The sequence below is a fragment of the Trachypithecus francoisi genome, unplaced genomic scaffold, assembly GCF_009764315.1.
Source record: "Trachypithecus francoisi isolate TF-2019V2 unplaced genomic scaffold, Tfra_2.0 Lachesis_group18, whole genome shotgun sequence".
In the NCBI taxonomy this organism is placed as follows: domain Eukaryota; kingdom Metazoa; phylum Chordata; class Mammalia; order Primates; family Cercopithecidae; genus Trachypithecus; species Trachypithecus francoisi.
In genome coordinates, this window is record NW_022681463.1 from 19,459,177 (window position 1) to 19,478,191 (window position 19,015).

Here is a 19,015-nt window from a genome sequence, read left to right on the forward strand (position 1 = left end):
GCACTAGTGATTTTGGACTTATGTTTATTGCAAAATGAGTTTATTCTGTTATTTCTGCCATCATAATTGTATGTCTGTTCTTAAATTAATTATGGACACATTTTTCTACTTTTAGGCATGAAGGAACTGACTCTCAAGCAGACCTAGAAGATATCATTGTTGTATTAAACAGCTTCAAAAGCAAGATACTGGAAGTAAAAGTATGTGGGGCAGAGCTTTTTATAGGCTTTGTTCTTAATATTAAGAATTATCTTCTTTGTTTTTTAATTAATTGACTTATTTTACAACTAACTTTACAATTTTACAACCTAAAATGTTATATTTGAACTCCAGCAGTAAAAAAAAGAGGATTTAGTTCACAAAGGAAAACAGAACTTGAAGATAGAAGAGAAGGATTTTTTTTTACATTGTGATAACTGTAAATATATCTACTAAATCTATCTGTAGCCAAATAATGTTACAAATTGGACTATAGCGATGAGATCAGGAACATGCACTGAAAAATTAGTTCTAAAAAGAGAAGGTGATGTTTTTTGAAGAGGGAGAGAAAGGGAGTTTTTAATGATAGCAGATTTTTTTTGGACCAACCCTCCTGCTTAAAACTAGTGAAAATATTAGATAAAAGTTTTTTAAAATCTTAAAAACAACGAGGAACTGATAATCAGATAATAAGGATAATAAGGAAACAAAAACCAAAATTAAAGGGAAAGTAAGAGTCTAGTGAAATAAGCAAGCACAGAAACTTCTCTTGACTCAAGGAAGCTACTATTGTCCTGGGAACATTTTTCTGTTCTGTCACACTTTACCATTTTTATTTAATTTGATGGGTTAGGGAACAAAAATTAAAACCCAGAAACCCAAATGAAATAATCTATTAGAAGACCCTCTCTACAATAAACTAGCTCTATTTTCAGGCTAAGGATGAAACATAAAAAATTATTCCTCATAGTCTTTTCGCCCAAATTTGTGTCAGCTAAGTAGGCCAGGGAATCCTGAACCTTGAATTGGTACTAAAATCATTCCAGATTGATAGCATATAGAAGTATCTAGAAGAGATGTCCATAAATCTCTGGAATAAGGTTACAGTAGCCTAAGCTGCAAATCAAGTTTTTCTGGTATAAAGGCCAACTCATAGTCAAAGTTAACCAACCAACAAAACCAGCAGAAACAAAACCGATACACAAAGACTCAAGATATTAGAATTATTAGAATAGCCTCTGAAACAGCTGTACTTTTTTAAAAGAAATTAAAGATGAATTTAAAAAATTGCAGGGAACATGAAACTATAAAACATGTATATCAGATTTTTTTAAAGTAGAACTTTGGCAACTGAGTAATACAATACCAAAATTAATAATTCAGTAGATAGCTTGAACATGCCTTCAGATAAAATTAGCAAGTTGGGAGATAGGCCAGAAAAAGTATACTGAGTGCAACAGAGACAGGAAAAAAAGAAAATATAGCAGAGAGCAGTCACACACACACACACACGCTAGTGTGAAAGTCTAAGATTACCAGTAGTGGATTTAAAACTGGCTCTGCCACTCACTAGCTATGTGACCTTGGACGGATTACTTAATCTCTTTCTGTCTCATTTCCTCATCTGTAAAATAGGGTTGACAATAGAATATACCTTACAGGACTGTTACAAAGATAAGATAAAGCACTTTATGAGTATTTGTTGGATAAATAAAATTAACCTAAATGGAATTTCAAAGATAATTAAAGAATGGGGTACAAGTAACATTTGAAGCAATAATGACTAAGAATTTTTATGAATTGATGAAAGATACCAATTACAAATATTCTACAACCTACCCATACCTAGGTCTTTCAGTAGTTTGTTTTTGTTTTTGTTTTGAGACAGAGTCTTGCTCTGTTTCTCACGCTGGAGTGCAGTGGCCCGATATTGGCTTACTGCAGCCTCCATCTCCCAAGGTCAAGTGATCCTCCTGCCTCAGCCTCCTGAATAACTGGGACCACAGGCATGTGCTACCACGCCTGGCTAATTTTTGTGTTTGCGTGTATTTTTTGTATTTTTAATAGAGGTGGGGTTTTGCTATGTTGGCCAGGCTGGTCTTAAACTCTTGACCTCGAGTGATCCACCCACCTCGGCCTCCCAGAGTGCTGGGATTACAGGCATGAGCTACCACGCCCGACCACCTTCAGTTTGTTTTCTAATAACACAGTTTTATCGCCTAACCATCTCTTTCTCAGAGTTATAGTAAAAAGATAGAAAAACAGGGAGGAGAAAAGATAAGCAACATAGAGGATCAGCCTATGAAATCCAATAGCCTACTAAGAGGAATTCCAGAAACAACAGTGAAGATGGAGGAGGGAAAGTGTCCTAAAGCTGAGAGAGAAAAATGTTCATGTCAAAAGAGTCCACAAATTACGAAGTAGGATGAATGAAAATGGCCCATATAAGATTATAATAGCTACTAAGAAGGAAAAGTGCGTAACTGCAAAAGAATGACACTTAACACTAGCATCAGAATTTCATTTTCAAAATACTTAGCTGTTAAAAGACAGCAACAGCTTTCAGTGTTTTGAGGAAAATTATTTCGAACCTAAGATTCTGTGTCTAGCCAAATTCTTAATCAAATGTGAAGGTAAAAGTTAGTTTCTGAAGTATGAAGATTTAGAAAAATTATTTTTCATACCCCTTCTTGGAGACATTTGGCAGTACAATGAAGATGAAAATCAAGATCAAGAAGGAAGATCGGTAGTCCAAGAAATGGTGAAACTAATCTGTAAACCAATGTAAGGAAAATCTAGAAAGAAACAGTTAATTGTTGAACTTTAAGAAAAATGTCTTCAAGTAGACAAGAATTCCAGACAATTAGATAACATGAGTAATAAACTGGAAAAGATTATGTCTGTGATAAGGAAGACATATTTATGTATCTCCCCACAAGAAAAAATAACGACAATGAAATTCCAGGAAAAAAGAGTTCTCTGCTGGTGGAATGTAAGAAAGGAAAATTCATCTGAACCAGCAAGAGTCTCCTAGGAGTGGCATGGTGACCATAGGAGGAAACTATAACTATGCTGTACTATACTAAAACTATAACTGTACAGAGGATATAGAGTTTTAGTAGATTTTCCGACTCTTCAATGGTTAATTTTTACATTGTCATAATGAACACTTTTTACTGATTTTCAAGTTTTAGAATCACCATAGCAAAATGCAACAGATACAATTATGTTTACTGAACTAAATGTAAATGTTATCAATATTTACAAATGCTAAAGTCAAGGTTTAACTAATATAAGTTGGGAGGTAGAAGGAAATCATAGAAATAGTAGTGTCCTTATAAACAGATTATACACGAGAAACTGTTGGGATTGTGGGAATAAAAAAAGAGATTTAGATACTATTTAAAGTGACAAAAAATACTCAGTAGAAGAACTGAAGAGAAACATATTACTACCAAAATTTCCAGACAAATAGGGAAAGGGAAGGATGACAATAAGTGAGCTATTCATCTGTCATCACAAAGAATAAATAATGTCTAAACTCTGAATTCAGAAATACTAGTAGATAATGCCTAAAGCTGATAAATTAGTAAACACAAGTACAAGCACATTATTTAGCAATATGGAAGTAACCACCGAAGAAACTGAACAAAGAGGTTGAATTGATAGTTGAAGACCAGATTGTTTACAACATTGTGCGAAGATATTGCCTGTCTTTGGTTACTGCAACTGTCAATCTTAGATTTCTTTGGGTAATCTCGCCCAGTAAGTTTCACTTTCTAACCATACAGCACGATATTAAAGCAGCCAAATTCTAATCTTTTTTGCCTTGCTATCTAGGTGAAAAAAGAAACAGGCAAAATTAAGGAAGATATCCTTACTGATGAAGATGAAAAAACAAAAGGAATATGGGATTCCATTAAAAGGTAATTGCTAATGAATATTTTAACACATCGCTAGATCGATCCAGAAGTCTAGTATGTGGAATTTTCACAGGTAGTGAAAATTTAAGTAAAGCGAAGGTCCTCTAATCTAGGAGGGATAAGATAAATACATAAATGTTACTACTGTGTACAAGATAGGAAACTAGAGCTGTAAGACAGATGAAAAATAAAATACTGTACAAACCAATGGAGAAAAATTATATATCCACTCACAAGGAACCTGAGGAAATACTCCTTGAAGAAGTGTGTAGCAAAGATCTGTTTTAAAGGACAAGACAGGATTTCAAAAGTTAAAGATTGAGTGAAGGCGGCGGTTACATGAAGGCAAAAAGATTGGATATGTTAAATCACAAGCATTCTTATACACCAGTAACAGACAAGCAGAGAGCCAAATCAGGAATGAACTTCCATTCACAATTGCTTCAAAGAGAATAAAATACCTAGGAATCCAGCTTACAAGGGATGTCAAGGACCTCTTCAAGGAGAACTACAAACCACTGCTCAGTGAAATCAAAGAGGACACAAACAAATGGAAGAACATACCATGCTCATGGATAGGAAGAATCAATATCGTGAAAATGGCCATACTGCCCAAGGTTATTTATAGATTCAATGCCATCCCCATCAAGCTACCAATGAGTTTCTTCACAGAATTGGAAAAAACTGCTTTAAAGTTCATATGGAACCAAAAAAGAGCCCGCATTGCCAAGACAATCCTAGGTCAAAAGGACAAAGCTGGAGGCGTCACGCTACCTGACTTCAAACTATACTACAAGGCTACAGTAACCAAAACAGCATGGTACTGGTACCACAACAGAGAAATAGACCAGTGGAACAGAACAGAGTCCTCAGAAATAATACCACACATCTACAGCCATCTGATCTTTGACAAACCTGACAAAAACAAGAAATGGGGAAAGGGTTCCCTATTTAATAAATGGTGCTGGGAAAATTGGCTAGCCACAAGTAGAAAGCTGAAACTGGATCCTTTCCTTACCCCTTATACGAAAATTAATTCAAGATGGATTAGAGACTTAAATGTTAGACCTAATACCATAAAAACCCTAGAAGAAAATCTAGGTAGTACCATTCAGGACATAGGCATGGGCAAGGACTTCATGTCTAAAACACCAAAAGCAACGGCAGCAAAAGCCAAAATTGACAAATGGGATCTCATTAAACTAAAGAGCTTTTGCACAGCAAAAGAAACTACCATCAGAGTGAACAGGCAACCTACAGAATGGGAGAAAATTTTTGCAACCTACTCATCTGACAAAGGGCTAATATCCAGAATCTACAAAGAACTCAAACAAATATACAAGAAAAAAACAAACAACCCCATCAAAAAGTGGGGAAAGGATATGAACAGACATTTCTCAAAAGAAGACATCCATACAGCCAACAGACACATGAAAAAATGCTCGTCATCACTGGCCATCAGAGAAATGCAAATCAAAACCACAATGAGATACCATCTCACACCAGTTAGAATGGCAATCATTAAGAAGTCAGGAAACAATAGATGTTGGAGAGGATGTGGAGAAATAGGAACACTTTTACACTGTTGGTGGGATTGTAAACTAGTTCAACCATTATGGAAAACAGTATGGCGATTCCTCAAGGATCTAGAACTAGATGTACCATATGACCCAGCCATCCCACTACTGGGTATATACCCAAAGGATTATAAATTACTCTACTACAAAGACACATGCACACGTATGTTTATTGCGGCACTATTCACAATAGCAAAGACTTGGAATCAACCCAAATGTCCATCTGTGACAGACTGGATTAAGAAAATGTGGCACATATACACCATGGAATACTACGCAGCCATCAAAAAGGATGAGTTTGCGTCCTTTGTAGGGACATGGATGCAGCTGGAAACCATCATTCTTAGCAAACTATCACAAGAAGAGAAAACCAAACACCGCATGTTCTCACTCATAGGTGGGAACTGAACAATGAGATCACTTGGACTCGGGAAGGGGAACATCACACACTGGGGCCTATCATGGGGAGGGGGGAGGAGGGAGGGATTGCATTGGGGAGTTATACATGATATAAACGTTATGCACATGTACCCTAGAACTTAAAGTATAATAAAAAATAAAAAATAAAAAAAAAAAAAGAAAAGAAAGTAGCCTAGCTAGCTGCAACTTGAAAATAGTAGGGACTGTTTATGTTAGATTGATACCTATACTGTTTTATTGTTAGTTTAAAAAGGAACACAGGCCAGGCGTTGTGACTCACACCTATAATCCTAACACTTTGAGAGGTGATGACAGGAGGATTGCTTGAGCCCAGGAGTTCAAGGCTAGCCTGGGCAACATAATGAGACCCTGTATCTACAAAAAGTTTAAAAATTTTCTAGTCATGGTGGCATGTATCTGTAGTTCCAGTTACTCAGAAGGCTGAGGTGGGAGGATTGCTTGAGTCTGGGAGGTCAAAGCTGCAGTAAGTCAAGATTGCAACACTGCACTCCAGCCTGGGTGACAGAGTGAGACCCTGCCTCGAAAAACAAACCTACGTAAGGAATATATTGACTCAGATATCGAAAGAATCCAGGAGTATACCTGGCATTGGCCACTGGGTGATGTGGTGTGGATAGTCTTTCTCCATCTCTTAGGTCTACTCTTTCTGTGTCTCCTCCATTTTAAGATAGACTTTTAAAATTAAAAGTTTACTATTTCCAGTGGAAGGAAAATGCCTCTTTCCAAACAGTTCCAGTAAAAGTTCCAAGGCTGATTCATGGGTCCAACTATAGCTATGTGTCCCAAACTGAACTGATTTCTGTGACTCTGATAACCAAACGTGAGTCATACGCCTACTTCTAGAACTGGTGGGAAGGCCTGTCCCAACTAAACCTCATAGGATGAGATGGGAGGAGGAATGATTCCCCCCAAAATACTAGGTTGTTACTAGAAGGGGAACAGATGTTAGGTGAGCAAAAAGAAAAGCTGTCTCCTGTAGATGCACGTTGTAAAGAACTTTGAATGTCCATTTTAGAGATTTGAACCCTATGTGAGCTATGATGGCAAACCATTAATCATTTTGATCAAAGATAAGAAATAGAAATGTTAGCCAAAATAGGTTCAACAACTTAAACATATTTGGTTATGCTAGTCAAAAGCACTTCCATCATTTTGGATTTTGCCCAGTTTTAGCCTCTTTTTCTATAGTTGAGTCCTTCTTTGGTAAGAAAAATCATATTACTGTCACAGTGTGTGCTTTGAACAAGTTACTGATAGAGAAACGATCGAGGCCACTCATTGAGATGATTTGGAGGGTAGGTATGTTTGACGGGATAATGGAATAGAATCCGAGCAATTTTAAGAGTATCCATCTAAGAGCTTCCATTAAAATTAGAAGGTAGAGATAAGAATGATTGAAGATAACTGTTTAAGTATGGTATAGCCACTTGCTATATAAAAAGGATACCAAAAACAAAATGCTTTGTTAGAAACAGAGATGGTAAGTTTTTGGGACGTTAACTGCTCCAGATACATAGTATTGTGTGTCTTTTGATGCTTTGACTTTTTTCATCTTAGTTTTAGTTCTTAGAATGATTATTTTTTCTGGCCACTGAATCAACTTCTTTTCTTATTTGGGAGATTACAAGATTTGAAAAATACTTCTATCTATAACAATCTATATTTTGCAACATACCTTTAGTGGTGCCTGTAAGTTGTTTACCAAATTTTATTCATTCTGAATATCTGTTTATATAAAAATACTTTAAAATGTTTAGGAAGAAAAAGATGAATTTGTACTTTATGAATACTGTAAATAAAAAATTCAGTCATTTTTGTATATGAAATGGGCCTATACAAAAATGAAATGGAGGTGGTCTAACTCCAAAAAGGTAATGTATATGACAACTGGGCCCAGATGACGCTACCATGATATAAACCAGGGAGTAGATATGGCTCCCTAGTGCTTTGTCATGGAAATCATCCATAGTACCAAGCGGGTACTCCATACCCTGCGTGGAGGAGAAAATCTGCTTGGTCAGAGGAGCTCCAAATTGTAGATGGTGGTTTAAAAATATTTTAGTGTTGGTGAGCCCCATCAGCAGCACTCAGACACCTACCCTGTTACCATATACATTCTTGCTGTGCTATAGTTCCACACTTCTGCATTCTGTTCCTTCCCTCATTATTGGCCTGTTTAAAGTTTCAGTACACTAGATATGGCCATGTCAAGCTGTAATTCATTCTTTGTTCTGAAAACAACCTTTGGCAACTCACAGAAATTCAAAAATAACAGCCCATTCACCTAGAGACAATATAATTATATTCCATATTGCAAATTAAAAAAAAAACTCATAAAGCTTCAAATGATATTGTCAAATATTTTAATATTAGTTTGTAAATATTGTAGTGTTTATAGCTTAAATGTTTTGAAATACATTTCTGTATTTATTGCTTATATTTAGTATTTAGGCGTACGTTTCCATATGTATGTTTAAGAAATGTCAATTACTTTTTTATTCCAAGTTTCACAATAAGGTTGCATAAAGAAGACAAAAAGGAAAAAGATGTCCTAAACATTTTTTCAGTTGCTTCTGGTCATTTATATGAACGTTTTTTGAGGTAGGTATATTTTTTAACTTTATATTTTGAAAAATAAATATTTACATGGTTCAAATTTCAAAAAAAAGTAAAAGAATATACACTGGGGGAAAAAAAATTCCCGCCTCTGTTTCCTTTATACTCAGTTCCTTTTCTCACAGGAAACCCGTAGTATTATTTTTACATCCTGCTAAAGAGATACACACACACACACACGTAAATATATATGTGTGTATATGTATTTATTTATTTCAGTTTTTTTAAGTCCTTTTACCCAAATAGTAACAAAGAACATACTACTTTACACCTTGCTTTTTTTTTTTTTTTTACTTAAAATTATGAAGTAAATATATTTAAATATGAAATTTCATGAGTTTGGCTTGATTTGGAAAATTGGTTTTCTTCAAGGCTAGCAAATAGACATTTTGGATAGGTAAGAATATATATATATACACACACACTATATATATATTTACTTTATATATACAGTACTTACTATATATATATAATTTACTATAGTAAATTATCCTTTTCCAGTGAAGAAAACCTTGTTTTATAAAAAGGAAAGGAATGAGGGGAGAAATGCATATTGCAAAGTACAAAAGGCTATTTTTAAACAGGTAATATAGAAAGGTCACAGAGAATAACTCAAATATTTGAAGTGTAGCAATGATACATTAAAATGGAACTTTAGATTCATTTGTATCATTTCCATTCAGAGGTTTAGGTTAGCAAACCAATTGACCCATCCAGTGAATTCCTCAATATAGATAGATCATTCAGCTCTTCAGGGTTTGCAGACTTATTATTAATCACACAGTCATAGACAACTGGGCCCAGATGAAGCTACCATGATGTATATGTATTCATCCTTACACATTACATACTTGATAAACCATATTTTAGTTTGTTTCTTCACATTTCATTGTGAAAACCTTCTAATTCATACCTTCAATTATTTAAAAGCCTTTAAAAAGACCTATGTAACAAACCTGTATGTTCTGCACATGTATCCCAGAACTTAAAGTGAAATTTAAAAAATTAAAATTAAATTTTAAAAAACACTTCAAGGTAAAAAAAAATATGAACTCCTGTTACTGTTAACGTATATTGGGTTTAATGTTCTTTTATACAGAATTATGATGCTTTCTGTTTTGCGTAACACCAAAACACCAGTGAAATTCTGGTTGCTAAAAAATTATCTCTCACCGACATTTAAAGTAAGTACATAGCTTTTTTTGTAGAATGGTTAATGTTTGAATAGTAAATTATTTGTATCATTGTAAGTTTATATGACATTTCTCTTTTCAGAATGAGCTTTTTGAAATGTATATTTTAAAGACTTTTTAATAAATTTTAAAATGGTATTTAGTATTTTTATGTAGCTTAAGAAAAATTCTGTGCACTTTTTATTTAGAGATGTTCAAAGGAGAGGACAGTAGAAGACTGTATATTTTTAAGTAAAGTCAAAATCAGAGTGACTAGTAGTTTTTCATGATAATGAATAATTGAATACAATTTGGCAATGGAAAATATATACAGATTTTCAATTAAGAGAAATGGATTCTGTCATTTTTGCAAAGATAGGCAGAAACAGTAGTAGTATCAAGAAAATACAAAGACTATGCCTATACCATAGAAAATAGTTTTACGGTACTGAAAACAAAAAAACTCTTTCATCTGTGTAGTGCATTGATTGCTGGGCACCATGATCTGAGGCATTTTATATTTAGAAGATTTCAGGTGATCAACATCTATTACTCTTTACTCAGAGGCCCCGTACACCTGCTACAAAGTATACTCTGTTTCTTCCTATTCTCCCTACAGCATAATCAAATTCCATGAAATTTAGTGTCTCCACAGCAATTTGGTGTCTCATTCACCAGCATTTCAAATGAGTTTTTTTTTTTTTCTAGACCAAAAGCAGTGGGAAAACAGAAGTAAAACTAGCCAAGCATGCTTTTATTCCTTTATATTTCTAGGCATGATGCCAAGTGTTTAACTGACGTTATTCAATTGTTTTTCATAGCAATCCCACGTGATAAGAAAACCGAGATTCAAAAATTACGTAACTAGCTTGCACAGTTGAGAGGTACCTGAGACCACTTTTAGATTCAATAACTTACTAGAAGGATTCATAGAACTGCAGAAAACAGCTATGCTCACAGTTAGTTTTTATAGCAAAAGGACACAAATAAAATCAGCAAAAGGAAGAGATGCTTAGGGTAGGGTCCGGGGAGACCAGACATAAAGTTAACAATTGTCCTCTCCCAGTAGAATCCATTCCCAGTGGATAGCATTTATTTCTTCCAGCAACAGTGTGTGAGGGTACTCATGGAGTGTTGCCAATCAGGGAAGCTCATTCAAACTTTGGGGTCCAGAGTTTTCATTAAGGATTGCTGTGTGGCCTTGGCTAACAGCCTGCATGGCTAACCTTAGCCTCTAACCCCTTCAGATGTTGAACTGATGCCTTGTGGCCCAAGGTCCTCACTACAGATAACATCATTAGCATACAATATCTAGTGTGGTCCAAGGTCTGCAGGTAAACACAGACATTCTTATTAGTCAGGAAATTCCAAGAGTAGAGGATATTTCCTGGGAGATAAGGTGAAGGGCCATAGTTTTCTTTGAGCAAGAATCATCCTTTATAGGATAGGCCTAAAATGAAACAGCTAATTAGAAACACAGCTGAGATTTGAACCCAGGCATTCAGACCTCAGGTGCTTAACCTTATGTGACAGCCCATTTCCCCTCCACCACCAACAGTGTCTCCTCCTATGCTGATTTGACAGTAGGAAAACAAAACAAAACAACAACAACAACAACAACAACAAAAATAGAAAAAGAACCCATAAATATAGAAAATAAGTTATACTATTTTTCTAATTTTTAACATGTTATCCTAGTAGTCAGACACTGAATAAGGGAGTATTTAACCCTAAATCGACTGAGATAGAAAAATCTAAAGATTCTCTTAGCAGGAAAAGATATTATTCACCAGAACAATAGTGCTGGATTAGAAATTTCTGGATTAAATTTAATTCTAGAAATTAAAAATTTCTGGATTAGAAAGTCTTGTTGCACTGCATGGCCAAAAGAAATACTGTATTTGAAGTAGTGTTTTCCTCCTTTTTGTGATGTGTTTCTTTCTTTCAAAATTTTTCTTTTGAAAACTTTTTAGTGAAATATAACATATACTCAGAAAAGTGCACAAATCATGAAATGTAGCTTTGGAGTTTTACAAACTCAAACATCTGTGTAAACCAGCAGCCAGATACAGAAGCCACTAGGTACTTTAGATTTGTTCCTACCAGTTTAGAAAAGTCATACCTCCTCTCTTCATTCAAATGTTTGCTAAAATTATACGTACTTAGGCATAATTCTTTTCTGACAGCACTATGCAAACTATAATTCCCTCTTCCTATTTTTCTTCATAGCACTTTTTTTCTGTAGATAACTTAATAGTTTATGTCTACCTACCTCCTCTAAAATACACGCCTCATGAAGGCCATAGTTTTTATTTCTTTTGTTCACTGATGTACCCTTAGATCCTAGAACAGTGCCTGTTTCAGTGAATATTTTAACACATATTTAATGATGAAAAAATATTCTTTTTAATTTATCTGAATGTTTTATTTTATTTTGAAACCAAAACAATGACTCCTAGCAGCTGTTGTACCCATAATTTCGAGATTTCACAGATAAAATTGGTGCTTCTTGCATTTAAAAAAATATTTTAAATCTACATTTTTCTTACAAAATCAGAGAAAAAAATTAAACATATAACCAGCAACTAGTTTCAAGTAAGAATCAAGAGGTAAAATGCAAATTTCTATATTGATTCATCCTTTCCAACTCCTTTTCCATTCTCTCAGTATTTGAGCTCTTGAACTAAATTTAGCCCACAGTGTATTTCATTAACTGCTTCTGCTTTAAACAGGGAATAAGCTACTTCTAATCCTATAAGAGAGTGGATCAAATATGAAATATTCAGACCATAATCACCACTTTATATTTTTAAACCTTGAATTAAATAATAATATATCTCAAACATGAAGCTCCTGTATAGAATCTAATTTATCAGCTTAGAACTTATTTTGTGTTTTTTGTATCCTCTCTTCATCTTTATATCTCTGACCAACCAACCTGTTGACATATACATGAACTATTTGATATGTAGGTGTTCCAAGATCCAGAGGCTTTTTTTTAAGTCAGTTTTCTCAAGTCAGTTGTTAACAATAAAAGTATGGGAACATTTACCTTCCATTAATAAGTTTGTTAAATAATACAGTGCACTTATTTTTAGTGACACATGTAAAACTATGTAAAAAATTACATAGTTTTATTTATACTTGTGTTTTCATATTTGTTAGCAGATTAATATTTCTCATTAATAAGTATGTTATAGAAGTAGTATTTAGACATTTTGCCTATTAGTTGATAACAATTTATAGGAAACTTTACCTTTTTAATGTTAACTTTTTTCTCTAAAGCAAAACTACTTTCTCTTGAACATATTGTTTGATTTTGTGTGTGTTTTTTTAGGAAGTAATTCCTCACATGGCTAAAGAATATGGATTCCAATATGAACTAGTTCAATATAGGTGGCCCCGTTGGCTTCGCCAACAGACTGAAAGACAAAGGATTATTTGGGGTTACAAAATTCTTTTCCTTGATGTTCTTTTCCCACTAGCAGTGGACAAAATCATTTTTATTGATGCTGACCAGGTAATAAGATTAACTACTGTTTTTAGTAATACTCAAACATTTTTTACACTTGTCTTAATATAGAAATTAATTCATGTTGCTCATGTTTATTATCTTCATTACAGTGCTTAAGATATGATTGTGATATATAAGCAAAGTATCTTTAAAAACAAAAAGTCAGAACTCCAGGGGAAAATTGGAGGCGTTGTAAGAAGTACCAGTTATTATTTAGGACATGGGAGTTTTCTCTCTGAAGCAGTAGTTTTTTACGTTTGCAAACTAAAACAAATCCTTTTATTAGTCATAATAAGAGTAATTAAATGAATTCCTGTAAAGTAGGAGCTGATATTTGTTTAAAATTAGCAATTTCTTCTTGCTAGAAAAGCTAGCTGTTCATACAACTCTTATTCTTCCACCTTCAACAGCATTCTTTCGCATTCAACCAATAACCAAATTTTCATCACTCTTATCACTTAAGGAAAAGAGCATTTTAAATTTGGCCAACTTATGCCTGTAGTCTCAGCACTTTTGGAGGCTGAGGTGGGGAGGAAAGCTTGAGCCCAGGAATTCAAGGTCACAGTGAGCTATAATCATGCCACCGCACTCCAGCCTGAGTGACAGAGTGAGACCCTATCTCTAAAAATAAAAGCAAATAAATTTGCCCCCCCCCCAAAAAAAACAAAAAACCCAAGGCCCTCTGCTTTCAAAATTTATATGTCCAAAAATTATGGCTTTTTCTTTTTCCCCCCTTGCATTGCTTTTGAATCATTAGTGGGAAAAAAAATTTGAAAATACACAGAATTTCTGAGAAAAAGGTAATACGTAAATGAAAATATAAATTAAATGGATAAGTTAGAATTTATGTGGAACAAAAAGTATATTTTCAAGTCCTATATTAGAATGTACTCATATTTTAAACTCTTATTATTTTTGTACTCTATTCCAAATTGATAAATATGAAACATTACAATGTAAACTAAGAAAATAGCATTTCTAAACACACTTTTTTTTTTAAGAGACAGGATCTCACTCTGTCATCCAGGCTGGAGTGCAGTGACACAGTCATAGCTTACTGCAGCCTCAGACTCCTGCATTCGAGCCATCTTCCCACCTCAGCATCCTAGGAGCTGGAACTCCAGATGCACACCACCACGCCTGGCTAATTTTTTTTTTTTTGTACAGACGGGGTCTCACTATGTTGCCGAGGCTGGTCTCAAACTTCTGGCCTCAAGCGATCTTCCCGTCTTAGCCCCACACATAATATCTAATATGATTCTTTCTCCTACCTTTCCTTCAACGTGTACACTAATATTTTTCTAGGAGGCTTCAGTGTATTCAAAAATAACATTGATATTATTTCATTCAAGCTATTAAGAATAATTGGGAGATTTTTCTTTATGATTCAAACTTAACACTTGGCAATATACAATAATGGAGATTTGCCGTGGAATGATTTTGTTATTCATACATGGAGAGACTAAGAGCTCTGCACTTATGTAATATTTAACCCCTTTCCCAAATATCTGATTCGTAAAATGACTTGTTTATAAATGATACAACAAAATATTCTTGTTGGTGAGTAAGACCACTGTCTTAAAGACTAGGAATATAAATTTTAGTTTACCTTTAACCTGTAAGGGCAAGAGGAAAAAATGTTAAATTCAGTAAATTCATATTACGTGAAACCACTGTGAGGAAAATACAACCCTTTGGATTTCTGTAATAGGGTAATAATGATTTAAGATTCCCATAAAAAAAGGCTTATGTTATTTTACAGTCTTTATCAGACAGCCTATTTTACTTGTTTAGATTGTGAGACATGATCTAAAAGAACTTCGAGATTTCGATCTTGATGGAGCTCCTTATGGGTATACTCCATTTTGTGATAGCCGCAGGGAAATGGATGGATATCGTTTCTGGAAAACAGGATACTGGGCATCACATCTTTTAAGACGGAAATACCATATCAGGTAAGAAAAGTCATACCCTTACCATTTAGTAAATAATGTATTGAAATACAATTTCCAGTTTTCTTAAAAATTATGCAATAAAAGCAACCAATTACGTAGTGTTCATTCCATGCCAGTCACTCTTGTAAACCTTTACGTATATTAAGTCATAAAATCTTTGTGACAATCTTGAGATAGTGTTGTTATCTCCATTTTGTAGATGTGAAAACTGAGGCATACAGCATTTATGTAACTTGCCCAGGCTTACCCTGCTAGTATATAACTGAGCTAGGAGTTAAACCCAAGTAATATGGCTCCTAACTACTCCAGAAGATTTAAACTTGGTTTGTGAAATAAAATTGAGATTATATCTTCAGTGCCTCATGGCCTTTTGTAAGGCCATGAGTTTCATGACAGCTTGGAAAAGCTTGGGGTGACCCTAAAAGATTATGGATTCTACCAAAATTAAAACAAACTTAAAACTCCTGGGAAACAGTATGAGACATTAGGAGCAAATCTTCGAAAGGATTAATTGTTATTAGATCTTAGGATATCTGTAGTTAATACCGTCACTGTAGACATTCATTGGAGGAAAGTAAAACTAAAGCTACATAAACAATATAGGCTATCAAGAAGTAATTCATTTTTGCAGTGCTTTATATGTAGTGGATCTCAAGAAGTTCAGGAGAATTGGAGCAGGTGACAGGCTCAGGGGCCAGTACCAAGCTCTCAGTCAAGATCCAAACAGTCTTTCAAACCTAGATCAGGTAAGTAAAATGTTAACAGAATAATTTTCAGTGTTTATACATAGACTGTTCCAAATCCCTGCTCATAAACTTTAAAGTCTTATATTTTGAGCTTTTTTCTCAAGTTTCTGACTTTTATGTAATTGTCTATTGGATATCTCTACTTATACATAATTTTTTCACCTCAAGCTCAACATTTTCAAAACTAATAGTATTTTATCCTCACTTTTCCATTCTCAGACCTCTTCTTTCTGCTTTATGCCCTGTTTTAGTTACCCTCTGTATTAGTCCATTCTCACTGCTAATAAAGATATACCCAAGACTGGGTAATTTATAAAGGAAAGAGGTTTAATTGACTCACAGTTCTGCATGGGTAGGGAGGCCTCAGGAAACTTACAATCATGGCGGAAGGGAAAGCAAACGTGTCCTTCTTCACATAGTAAAAGGAGAGAGAATGAGTGCCCAGTTGAAGGGGGAAGCCCCTTTTAAAACCATTAGATCTCATAGAACCCACTCGCTATCAAGAGAACAGGATAGGGAAAACCACCCCCATGAGTCAGTTATCTGTACCTCGTCCCTCCCACAACAGGTGAGGATTATGGGAATTACAATTTATGATGAGATTTAGGTGGGGACACAGCCAAACCATGTCACCCTCTTTTTGCTTACTCTCTTCCATCATTGTTTAGACATGCTCAAGTCTCTCTCTCTGATCTTCAAGACAAATCCTTCATCCAGTGCACCCCCACCCTGATACTGCCTTAACATTTTCTTTCACCTCACAAGCACTATTTTCCTAATATCCTATCAATTTCCTCATTATTGCATCTGAAGCATTTTAGATAATTTAAGCAGAGGCAAAAGACTCTGTAGCCCATAATCCTACTCTTTTTCCTTATTTTTATCACAGCCATGCATGTTTGTTCATTCATTCATCTGTTGAATACCTGCTATGTGCCAGATACTCTCCTAAGACCTCAGACATCAGAAAACAAAAACAAGATTTCTTTAGCTCATGATATTTTCATTCTAATAGGAAAATAAGATTTAAAAATAAACAATATTTAAAGATAATAAATGTTTTGGAGAAAAAAACATGAAAGCATAATAGAGAGTTCAGAATACTGAATAGGGGCTGGGGCTTGCAGGTATAAATCGGCCATATGTTTCTATGAAGATGATTTTTGAGTGAATTTTAGATGGAGGCATAAAAGCTGACAATGCAGATGTCCTTGAGTATTCCAGGCTAAAGAGAATATCTGATGCAAAGGTCCCAAGGTGGGATTGGGCCTTCCATGTTTGAGGAATAGCAAGAAAGTCAGTATGGGATAGGGACTTTCCATCTTTATCCCAACTTTATCCCAAAGGTTGGGATAAAGATGGGGGGAATAAAGTAAAAATGAAGGAAAAGAGTTAACAGAGGCTCCAGATAATGTAGAAAGCTTAATCCCTTTGTTTAAAAGTCTAGTAAGTGGGAAATTATATGTCAAAATATGAGTTATTCAAGACCACACTGGTAAGTAATTGATTTTTTTAATCATTCTTGAAAGTTGGGAGATCTTCAAATATATATGTGTTTACATACAAAATAGGGTCTCTTTACTATTGCCAATTAGTAGAAAACTGACTAGGGTCCTCAGTAAACCTCAATAACATGCCAGATTTTGATTATGAATACATCTTTGGTAATTCTTAATAATTTTACCAATGTATTATTTATAAGGAATTCTTAGTCTTACATATGAATGAAAGTCTATGAAGTTGCCTGTTATCTGCCTATGGACAACTGAAGAAAGGATTCATTTTTCAAGCAATTCAGGAACTGTCCGAGGTGTTCTCCCAGTACTATATTACCACATTTTGGGGATGATTGTCCTTACTCACATGTAGTTTGGCTCCCACTCCCTCCAATCCACTTAAAACTTCTCAGTAAAATCAAAGTATCTTTTTTCTTAGGTGAAAATGTGTAGTGAGCTCTTCTTGTTTGTTTTTATATGCCCTCTTTGCAGCATGGATGTTTTCAACCTCTCCTTTCTTGACACTCTCTTGACTCTCTATTGGCTTCCATGTCAGACCTTGCTGGTTCTTCTTTGACATCCCTGGCTTTCCCACTGCAATTTTTTTGGTCGAACTACTTTTTCTCTACTTTTCCTTTAAATGTTGCTATTCTCTACATCTCTGCCTTGGCCCACTTCTCACTCTGTACCATCTCTAGTGGCAGTCTTACAGCCAGTCATAGTTTCAATTTATATCTTTCTATTAATAGTTCCCAAATCTTATCTCTGGCTCTTAGCTTTCCCTTGAATTCCAAACTCCTGTATTAACTCTACTGACATTGCCACATTAATGCCCAAAACTTATCTCAAATTAAAAAGTCAAGAACTCAAGTTCTGTTCTTCTTCCACCATTCCCTCCATCAGCAAATACCACTTAGCTGCCTGTTACAGGTTGGATTACTCAGGAAGCCACCTAATTCTAACATGGAAATTAGCTTACAGGAAGTTTATTAGGAAGTACTCTCAGGACCAGCAACTGTGGAGGAAGGAAATGGAATTGGGGAAACTTTACAAGTTCCATTAAGATCTCAGTTGACTGACCCCACAGGGAGCTGTGAAGCTAAGATGGTCCTTCGAAGTTTTCACAGGTTTGGGCAAGTCTTTATTCCTTCCTATCAACCAGTCATTGGATATGGGCTGCCCCAGGTAAAGGGGTGACCTTGGGTGAGGCAACTCTTTTCCAACAGCAGTTCACTAGAGATAGCTGATAGCTGAGTAGCACTCCCAGCAGCTAGGAGAATAGTTTTCAGATTTGAATGGAGAGCTGGTTGCTGCATCACAGCATCCATTGTAGTCCACACTGTACTTCATGGATCATACGCTTACTGTTTTACAAGTTCAAAGGAAAACTTGTAAGAGGGAGGTTAGTAGAACAAACTGTAGTGCGTACCTCTGGAACTGGTCAAAAGACCACACTTGTACTCACCATCTCCCTTTATTATCCATTCTAGATTCCTCTAACCTAGTGATATGACACAGAACCACCAGGAATTGGGAGGGAAAATAAGCATAACTTCCTCAAGAGAGTCACTGGAAGTGATGATAAGTATGGTCACT

At 35.0% G+C, this 19,015-nt stretch overlaps 1 protein-coding gene across 1 annotated transcript in view; it reads left to right on the plus strand.

Annotated features, from left to right (window-relative positions):
• UGGT2 (UDP-glucose glycoprotein glucosyltransferase 2) overlaps nt 1-19,015 on the plus strand; it is a 244,048-nt gene that overhangs the window by 171,202 nt on the left and 53,831 nt on the right. Inside the window, exons 30-36 of the mRNA XM_033177411.1 lie at nt 116-200; nt 3,820-3,905; nt 8,426-8,521; nt 9,636-9,720; nt 13,046-13,228; nt 15,017-15,177; nt 15,809-15,923. Coding sequence (XP_033033302.1) covers nt 116-200; nt 3,820-3,905; nt 8,426-8,521; nt 9,636-9,720; nt 13,046-13,228; nt 15,017-15,177; nt 15,809-15,923 — 811 coding nt within the window. The remainder of the gene's footprint in view (nt 1-115; nt 201-3,819; nt 3,906-8,425; nt 8,522-9,635; nt 9,721-13,045; nt 13,229-15,016; nt 15,178-15,808; nt 15,924-19,015) is intronic.